We start from the raw sequence: 10273 nt of genomic DNA on the forward strand, positions 1-10273 counted from the left end.
TCAATGCTTATATATTTGTTGACAAATATTGCATTGCACCTCAATATCTGATATACGTTCAAAAAATTGCCATGCAATACTAGTTCTTTTACGAGGTTTTGGGGTACTGGTAGGACGGGAAGGGGGATTAACTGATTCAGATCTAACGTTAGCATCTCCTACTGCGGGTGTCTCAGCAATATTTTCATTATCTTCGTCTAAATTAACCGCATCTACTTCATTTTCTTCTTCTATATTGTAATTTTCCTGAGCTTCTACATAATCCATATCGTGAGCACCTACACCTATTTCTTCCTCAAAAGGTGTACCAAGCGGTACCGGAGGCGAAGGCACACGGGTATATCTACTGCTTGAACTACCTCTACCGCTAGTAATTCGCTTTTTACTACTACTACCGCTTTCGGGACAAAATTTTTTAACACCTTTAGTAGTGAGGTTTCTTAATTTATCCATAATATAAATTAAATTAAACTAAAAATATTCAAAATACACAAATATAATAAAATTAAATATTAAACAATTATACAATAAATAAACATTAAACGTAAGAGATGAAACGACAATACCAAATTTTGGAAGTATCCGAAGATTGCGACTTTAGAAACTTCCGCTCGTACTTTGTAAACGAAAAATAAAAAAATTAAAGTGAACACTTTAAGAAATTAAATATATTGAATATTTGAGAATTGAGATTTGAGAGAGAATGAGATTTGAGAGAGAATGAAATTTGAGAGAGTGAAAAATTGTGTGAAAAATGATTTGAAGTTGTAGGGTATTTATAGATTTTTTTTTGGGATTAAAAAATATTTTTTTAAAGTTTTTTTTTTTTTTTAATAAATGGGCCTATAGCCGTTTTTGGGTCCAAACGGCTAGTTTGGCCCAAAATCCAAAATATCTTTTTTTAAAAAAAAATTTTTTGGGCCGGGCCGAGCCGGTTAACTGGCAGGCTTGGATCGATCTTGGTCCGGGCAGGGTTAACCGGGCCCATTTTAACAAAATAATAGGCTCGAAACCCGGAACCCCAAAGCCCTAGGGCTTACCGGGCCGGGTCAAACCGAACCGGGTTAGGTAGTCGGACCGGGTCGGACCGGCCCCACTTGACACCCCTAGTTTAGATTCTCAATTAGAACAAGTATAAATAAATTTAATTGACAAGTTTAAAAGGTAGTATCAAGCCAAAAATATGCAACACAAGGCAACCTCCTTATAAAAATCACCATAACTGGTAGTTGGACTTACTTTAGATATTAAAGTTATATTCTCTGTTAAAAAAAAACTAGAAATAAATTGGAGTAGCACTTCATCTAAGCTATGAAATTCAAAAGGCTCAACATAGGTAAATTCACAAAAATGGAAAGAGGAGGTCAGGAGGAGTATAAAATATTTGGCAAAGTAAACCCCACATCTTTGGGAGAAACATGACATAATCGAAGGACAGATTATTCCAGGAGCTATAAGGTCCTAGTGACAATGCACTAATGACAACCCTTTTAAGCAAGTTAATCTTACAAAAAGGTTGGAATCTCCAAATTACCCTTCTATTTGAATTTATTGTCATTCAACAGACATGTACTCTTGTAATATAGTAGAAAGGAAAAAACATATGTACTCAGCATCTTTTGGTTCGAAAGAAGAAGAAACTGGGGTGATTCTTGAATGTCTTGAATGTCCACTTTAGAAGTTTATCTCACGCCTCTCGGCAAAAAACTTGCCACTCACAAACTGGTCTGAGATAAGGGCAAGCCAGACTGCAGTATCAGCAGCGACTTCAGGAGAGGTATGCCCAGCCCACGCGGTCATAGCAGTCTTCACCCAACCTGGGCAATAGCAATTCATATATATCTTATGACCCTCTGGCCAATCAGAAAGTATCCTCGCCATTAGCCTGGTGTAAGCATTAGCAGCAAGCTTTGACAATGAGTAGTCAGTAAACACTTGTGGCCAGCCCCCAGATTCCCAAGTTCCATCTTTCACTTGTTCCAAAAACGTATTCATGGTACTGTCAATCAGTTCCTCCGATAGGGTATCCACATTCTCTAGTTGTTGTCTCAAGCTGACATTTGCAATTCTCTGGAGGGCGTGTCAAGCAAAAAAATAGATCATTTTGAGATGTGAAGATAGAAGCTATTTGCATATTAGAGACCTCAAGGATTTATTGCTTTTGATACAACAACAAATATCTCCTAAGAAATATTCCAATCAGGGAGAAGAATTGAGCAAACTTGATTTAAAGTAAACAAATGAAAAGGAGTACTCTTCTGACAATCCCCCTCCCCATGTGTATATGGAAACTCATAATTCAGGACTCATTTTGTTGAGATAGAACATGGGAAGTGTTGAAAACAGACGGCACTGACAGTTTACAGAGAGAAAACTCACAAGCCGCAACTCAGAAAATCTCTCCATACATGAAAGGGAAGCGTTAAGTGACCATGTATGATATTTTCTGCCCCAATAGCTATAATGGCAGTACATGAACCATAATGAAAAATCATTCTGAAGAGAAAGCAAGATAAACAAGGACAATAAGAGTGCGAAGAATAATAGGAATGGAAAGGAACACTAAGGCACTTACATTCCGTCTGCCATTAAGTCTTCCCAGTCGTGAGGTCACATTAACAATACGAGCGCCAAAGGGAGAAGGCCTCATTAATGGAATCATAGCTTTAATCATACTTTTAGTGCCGAAGTAGTTGGTCCGGATAACAATTTCTGCAAATTCCACTGAATTATTTGTGCCGAAATTGAAATTGACTCCTGCATTATTGATCTAAATACTTCCATATCATTAGCAGAAAGGGCCAGATTTGCCAAAACATTTAACAGACAAAATTGATAGCAACATGAAAGTAAAATAACACCAAATAAGGAACCATCTTTCTCGCGAATCCCCCCCTCTTCTCCTAATCCCCCGAACTAGAAAAGGAAAATGAAAAAGAAAATAACTAAGAGCATAGTCAAACTGTGAAGTACAGGAAAAATTAGCACCAAACAGCAAGCTATTGTAACCAGTCCGGGTGTATACAACAGCGGAGTCAAGATTTTCACTACGGCCGTCAAAATATAAAGAAGTAACCTCACCAAGAATTTAAGGATTCGACATATAGTATATATTTACTAAAAGGGTTCCTATCAAAACAATATAATTTTCAAGTGAAGGGGAGTCAATTGACACCCCTTTGGACAAGGTGGCTCTGCAACAGGATGCATGTGCTGCTTGAATTGACACCCCTTTGGACAAGGTGGCTCTGCAACGGGATGTATATGCTGCTAGACCAATGCTAGACTATAAAGAGAAAATAGAGTAGATGGATTACCAGTATATCTAAACCGCCATATTTTTCCTTTATCCAGTCAGAAAATGTTTCAATTGATGCAGGATCCACAATATCCAACTGATGAAATACCACATTCAAACCTTCTTCTTGCATGACTTTCAATGCTTCTTCACCAACACGAGTATCTCGTGATGTAAGAACTACTGTTAGGCCTTGTGATGCCAGTTGGTGAGCAATTTCAAATCCAATCCCTCTGTTTGAACCAGTCACGACAGCGATAGTGTCATTTGACCACCATCTGAAAATCATCTTCCGTCTATAAGTGTAGTGCTCAAAATCAACATCCTAAAGTAAGCCAATTTTAACTGGATGAACCATATTCCATCTCGATAGTTATGCCGTTGAAATAGTGATTATCCAGATCTTCCCATAACTAATAGGAACAATTAGCCAAAAGACTATAAAAACACTTTGAAGCATCTGTTGGGAAAATCAGGTAATTTTCCCACTACAACAGAACAACTTAGTGTAATGAACTGGTTCAGAACAATTGAACCAGACAGAACACTAACAAAAATACCCGACAAATAATTTGATAACGGAGTTCAGCCAAAAAAAAGGCTTAATCTCCGAGCACCGCTCAAGGCAACCTTTTCTATTAATTGTGGGAGAAGAGAACAATTTTGGGATGATTAAAATGGGAGGAGGAAGAGTTCTTTTATAACTCTAAAACCCCCTCCCCAAATAATAAAATTCCAATGTGGGAGAGAAAGAGCCAAAAAAAAAAAAAAAGCAAATCTCCACCTTGGCTCAATTTCAATCCCACCAAAATACAAATCTTCTCAAACAAACAAACAATAATAATAAAAAAGTCTTTTGCGATGCTTCCAATTTTGCGCTGTGAGGCGCCAACTTCAAATGTGCACGATATTAACCAAGTCCAAACAGTGTTCGAACTTGGCCCTTGGTCAGCATATCTGCAGGATTCTCCGTAGTATGAATCTTCTGGAGAAGCATCTCCTCCTCTTCGAGAATTTCCCGCACAAAATGATAGCGAACATCAATATGCTTCGTCCGTGCATGAAAGACTTAATCCTTTGCTAAATGAATAGCACTCTGGCTGTCAGAATACACTTCAAGTTCTGATCAACTCCCAAGTCTTTAAGCAACCCATGAAGCCAAATTGCTTCCTTCACAGCTTCTGTAATCGCCATATACTCTGCCTTTGTTGTAGACAAAGCGACTGTAGAGTACAAGGTAGACTTCCAACTAACTGGCCCCTTTGCTAAAGTGAACAAATAGTCAGTTGTAGATCGGCGCTTATCCAAATCACCTGCATAATCAGAATCACAATATCCAACTATGCATTGACCAAGTGATTTATCCCGCTCGAATGTCAATCTAACATCTACGGTATTTTGGAGATACTGCAGAATCCATTTGACAGCTTGCTAATGACCCTTGCCAGGATCATGCATGTACCTGCTAACAACTTGTGAAATATCTGGTCTCGTACACACCATTGCATACATCAAACTTCCAACTGCATACGGGATTGTTGCCATGTATTCTCACTCTTCATCAGTTTTCGGAGATAATCTGCTACTCAGTTTCAAATAAGGAGCAAGTGGGGTATTTACAGGTTTTGCATCATCGTGTATACCAAAACGTTGTAGTACCTTCTTCAAATACTGCTTCTATGATAGCCAAAAGTTTGCCCCTCTCTCCATCCCTGCTTATCTCCATGTCGAGAATCTTCTTGGCTTCCCCCAAATCCTTCATCTCGAACTCTTTACTCATTTGAGCCTTCAATCTCAACTTGGCTCTTTGATGCAATCAACAACATATAAGAGTAAGAAGATGTAGGAACCATCTTGAAGTTTGCGCAAATACACACAAAGATCGTATTTGCCTCTCCTATACTTCTGACCCTTCATGAACCTGTCAAATCGTTTGTACCACTGTCTCGGAGATTGTTTCAGTCCGTACAACGATTTGCTAAGTTTACAAACCCAATCTTCTTTACCAGCAACCTTATATCCTTCAGGCTGAGTCATATAGATTTCCTCCTTCAAGTCACCGTGTAAGAATGCGGTCTTCATATCAAGTTGAGCTAGCTCCAAATTCAACTGCGCTACCAAGGCCAACAAAATTCTAATGGAGGAATGTTTTACAACTGGAGAAAATACCTCATTATAATCAATTCCCTCCCTCTGAGCATAGCCTTTAGCCACCAATCTTGCCTTGTAGTGAATGTCTTCTTTATCAGGAAATCCTTCTTTCTTTACAAATACCCATTTGCCTTTCGGTAGTTGTGTCAGCTTCCACGTCTTGTTCTTCTTAAGAGATTGCATTTCCTCTTCCATTGCACCTGCCACTTTCTGTGCTTCGAATGGCCTCTGGGTAGGTGGATGGAACATCTTCATCAGTAACTGGAAGTGCATAAGCTACTATGTCAGTGAAACGAGCAGCTTTCTGAATTTCTCGTCTCTGTCTTCTAACTGCAATTGGTTCTGATTGCTGCAGAGGTTCTTGGGTCAAAACCTCTTCCTCATTTGACTCTTCTTTTACCATAGTAGAGTCAGTGACCCCAGCACAAAGACCACCACTGACTCTACTATGGCAGAAGAAGAGACAGATGAGGAAGAGGTTTCGACCCAAGAACCTCTACAGCAATCAGAACCAATTGCAGTTAGAAGACAGAGACGAGAAATTCAGAAGCCTGCTCGTTTCACTGACATGGTAGCTTATGCACTTTCAGTTACTGATGAAGATGTTCCATCCACCTACCCAGAGGCCATTTGAAGCACAAAAAGTGGCAGTTGGGCAGGTGCAATGGAAGAGGAAATGCAATCTCTTAAGAAGAACAAGACGTGGAAGCTGACACAACTACCGAAAGGCAGAAAGGCAATTGGGTGCAAATGGGTGTTTGCAAAGAAAGAAGGATTTCCTGATAAAGAAGACATTCGCTACAAGGCAAGATTGGTGGCTAAAGGCTATGCTCAGAGGGAAGGAATTGATTATAATGAGGTATTTTCTCCAGTTGTAAAACATTCCTCCATTAGAATTTTGTTGGCCTTGGTAGCGCAGTTGAATTTGGAGCTAGCTCAACTTGATGTGAAGATCGCATTCTTACACGGTGATTTGAAGGAGGAAATCTATATGACTCAGCCTGAAGGATATAAGGTTGCTGGTAAAGAAGATTGGGTTTGTAAACTTAGCAAATCGTTGTACAGACTGAAACAATCTCCGAGACAGTGGTACAAACAATTTGACAGGTTCATGAAGGGTCAGAAGTACATGAGAAACAAATACGATCATTGTGTGTATTTGCGCAAACTTCAAGATGGTTCCTACATTTAATTACTCTTATATGTTGATGATATGCTGATTACGGCAAAGAGCCAAGTTGAGATTGACAGATTGAAGGCTCAAATGAGTAAAGAGTTTGAGATGAAGGATTTGGGGGAAGCTAAGAAAATTCTCGACATGGAGATAAGCATGGATAGAGAGGGGGGCAAACTTTGGCTGTCACAGAAGCAGTATTTGAAGAAGATACTATAACATTTTGGTATGCACGATGATACAAAACCTGTAAATACCCCACTTGCTCCTTATTTAAAACTCAGTAGCAGATTATCTCCGACAACTGATGAAGAGCGAGAATACATGGCAACAGTCCCGGATGCAAATGTAGTTGGAAGCTTGATGTATGCAATGGTGTGTACGAGAACAGATATTTCACAAGCTGTTAGTGTTGTTAGCAGGTACATGCATGATCCGGGCAAGTGTCATTGGCAAGCTGTGAAATGGATTCTACGGTATCTCCAAAATACCGTAGATGTTGGATTGACATTCGAGCAGGATAAATCACTTGGTCAATGCATAGTTGGATATTGTGATTCTAATTATGCAGGTGATTTGGATAACCGACGATCTACAACTGGTTATTTGTTCACTTTAGCAAAGGCGCTAGTTAGTTGGAAGTCTACCTTGCAGTCTACGGTGGCTTTGTCTACAACAGAGGCAGAGTATATGACGATTACAGAGGCTGTGAAGGAAGCAATTTGGCTTCATGGGTTGCTTAAAGACTAGGGAGTTGATCAGAAACAACTTGAGGTGTATTCTGACAGCCAGAGTGCTATTCATTTAGCAAAGAATCAAGTCTTTCATGCACGGACGAAGCATATTGATGTTCACTATCATTTTGTGCGGGAAATTCTCGAAGAGAAGGAGATACTTCTTTAGAAGATTCATACTAAGGAGAATCTTGCAGAGATGCTGACCAAGGTGGTTACACGGGCCAAGTTCGAACTTCGTTTAAACTTGGTTAATATCGTGCACATTTGAAGTTGGCGCCTCACGGATTAAAATTGGAAGCATCGCAAAAGACTTTTTTTTTAATTATTTGTTTGTTTGAGAAGATTTGTATTTTGGTGGGATTGAAATTAAGCCAAGGTGGAGATTTGGTTTTTTTTTTTTTTGGCTCTTTTCTCTCCCACATCGGAATTTTACTATTTGAGGAGGGGGTTTTAGAGTTATAAAAGAACTCTTCCTCCCATTTTAATCATCCCCAAATTGTTCTCTTCTCCCACAATTAATAAATTGGCTGAACACCATTATCAAATTTTTCTGGTGTCTTTATTTTTAGTATTCAATATTATTTGTCGGGTATTTCTGTTAGTATTCTGTCTGGTTCAATTGTTCTGAACCAGTTCATTACACTAAGTTGTTCTGTTGTAGTGGGAAAATCTGAACTAGTTCATTATACTAAGTTGTTCTGCTGTAGTGGGAAAATTACCTGATTTTCCCAACAACATCATGTTAGTTGATTGCTGAGACTGAACGGCAAGTGAATCAAAGAAATGACTGAGAAATTATCATGAGTTCTCCATGGTCCACTCAGTTTAGGTTGTGATTCATCGAAATTCCTATAATCCATTGCATACATAAAGTACTAAGGTAGACTAATCGTACACCAAATCAAATTATCTTCTTAGTTCTTTTCTAAATATTTTGTGGTGTTTTGGTGATGTCGATGATTGCGAATAGATAGTTTATAGTATTATCTTGTGGTTGTGTTGTTTCCTGTATTAGCTAACAGTGTGTTATCCCATTTCGTTGTGTGCTTCTATATTTTGTGTTTGTTGTACTGTTATTTGCCCTGAGTCCGAGGTCTATCGGAAACAACCTCTTTACTTCATCTAAGATAGTCGTAAGGTCTGCGTACACATTACCCTCCGCAGACCCTACTATGTCTGAATACATTGGGTATGTTGTTGTTGTTGTTGTTGTAATTCTTTTCTAAATCTGCAATTAATCTGATTATACAATCAACGACCTCATTGTTTCCCCTCTAAAAATGCTAGAACAAACTTGCAGAATAACAGGTTTGGTTTACTATTCTTCAAATGAGTTTCTTAAAACACCTTTACATCTTCACATTTCCGAATTTTGTGGTAGTAAAGCATAAATTAACAGAATAATATGGTCACTTTATTAGAGTCCGGAACTGCAACAATCGCAGTGCACATCTGTTTGTCCATTAATCACAAGAACACACGAACAATGTTCACCCAAATCATTATATCCTTTGACAGATTATTTTTCCTCTAATTCAAAGTTAATTAAGGCAGGGGTGGGTATTTTCGACCCAATTCAATTTTATGGATCAAAAGGAGAGTCGAAAGAAGTTACCTTTGATTATCAGAGTAAGGAATAGTACGGAGAAGAGAGATTTGTTGGCGTCTCTGCTCTCTTCTCTCTTGTGCCCTCTCCCTTTTACCCATTCTTATCACTACTATACTATACTACTTGGGCCACTACTCATTTCCACATTTTGCTTTTGGTTCAAGAGTTTTCGGCAAACCCTCGCATTTCATAATAGAATTTTAAATAAGAAACTAATTTTATTAAGGAAAAATTAACTATATAAACTTATTAGATTAGTTATTACAATTTTTAGTAAAACTTTTAAGTTTTTAAGTAATAGTAACTTTCATTTTAAAAAAATATACAAATTTTTTTTTTCTTTTGTTGAAAATACAGAAAAGCAATTACTGAAAAAAGAAAATTAATATTTAATACAATTAATATACAATTTATCTTCCTTAAAAGTAGTTAACCTTAATTATTGATATTTATCCATCCCCAAATCCCTCAAACCATTATTTATCTTCCTATTTTAACGTTTGCATTAAGAGTTTCCATCTTCATACACTGTTTGCCACTTTTTACACGATTTTTCTCTACAATCAAACATAAGACGCATTCTATGTTGATTAGAATTTGATAGAAAAGTAAAAAACAAGTATTTCTTTAGATAAAAAATATGAATTCTGATAATTTGCATTCAATCATGATTCGTCATAGAGGGAGATGGGATTCTTCAGGTTTGTTAATTTTTTTACGCCTTCTAAACGAATTTAAATATTTATTTTTTGCGTTTTTACAATTATCTGTTGTTATTGTATAAACAGGAAAAATGAGGGAGCAATTGTGCGTGTTGGGCGACAGTGTTCTAACGAAAAGAATGAACAAAGGAGAAAGCTATTTTCAAAAAATTGTGTTCGTTTGATCAAGATAAGCCCATATTTTGAAGAATTTGAAGAAGAACGTGTGGATGTAATTTGTGATGTAACGAATATCAACATAGTTGTAAAACAGGCTTACAAGGATAAACAAACACTAGCTAATGTTATGGAGTTGCATGCATTTATGAAACAGTTCTCTTATCGAACTGAAAGGTCAAGTGGTAGCACGTAAAAACATTTATGCTTTTTTTGTGTGTGTATTAAATTGAATAGTAAAGTTGTATGTTAAGTCGAAATATGATTTTTTTTGTAATAATTTTTTTTTTTTAACTTTAACAGCTACTATTTGATTTATGTGGTGGAGGACTGTACTTGATTTATTCGTTCTTCCGGAATTAACAAATCAAATATTTTAAAAATAAGAAAGTATTGTGATATTCATACATGCTCAATAAAGGATCA

The 10273-nt window shown here is 37.4% G+C and overlaps 1 protein-coding gene across 1 annotated transcript; it reads right to left on the reverse strand.

The window, feature by feature from the left end:
* Positions 1 to 1383: 1383 nt before the first annotated feature.
* Positions 1384 to 9183, reverse strand: LOC107875989 (carbonyl reductase [NADPH] 1). Its single transcript, XM_016722924.2, has 4 exons — positions 8976 to 9183; positions 3318 to 3576; positions 2576 to 2770; positions 1384 to 2070 (listed from the first exon to the last, which is right to left on the reverse strand). Exons 1-4 carry the CDS (start codon positions 9065 to 9067, stop codon positions 1675 to 1677), a joined length of 942 nt encoding a protein of 313 aa, XP_016578410.1. The 5' UTR covers positions 9068 to 9183; the 3' UTR covers positions 1384 to 1674.
* Positions 9184 to 10273: the final 1090 nt, after the last annotated feature.

This window comes from Capsicum annuum, unplaced genomic scaffold, assembly GCF_002878395.1.
Source record: "Capsicum annuum cultivar UCD-10X-F1 unplaced genomic scaffold, UCD10Xv1.1 ctg74054, whole genome shotgun sequence".
Taxonomy (NCBI): domain Eukaryota; kingdom Viridiplantae; phylum Streptophyta; class Magnoliopsida; order Solanales; family Solanaceae; genus Capsicum; species Capsicum annuum.

What these genes read in the sequence shown, in the direction of transcription:
- LOC107875989 (XM_016722924.2), bottom strand. Translation starts at nt 9,067, where the DNA reads ATGGGTAAAAGGGAGAGGGCACAAGAGAGAAGAGAGCAGAGACGCCAA. An exon ending in CCTTACTCTGATAATCAAAG is followed by an intron (nt 3,577 to 8,975) that starts GTAACTTCTTTC and finishes GATGATTTTCAG; the next exon opens with ATGGTGGTCAAATGACACTA. An exon ending in GACTTAATGGCAGACGGAAT is followed by an intron (nt 2,071 to 2,575) that starts GTAAGTGCCTTA and finishes CACGCCCTCCAG; the next exon opens with AGAATTGCAAATGTCAGCTT.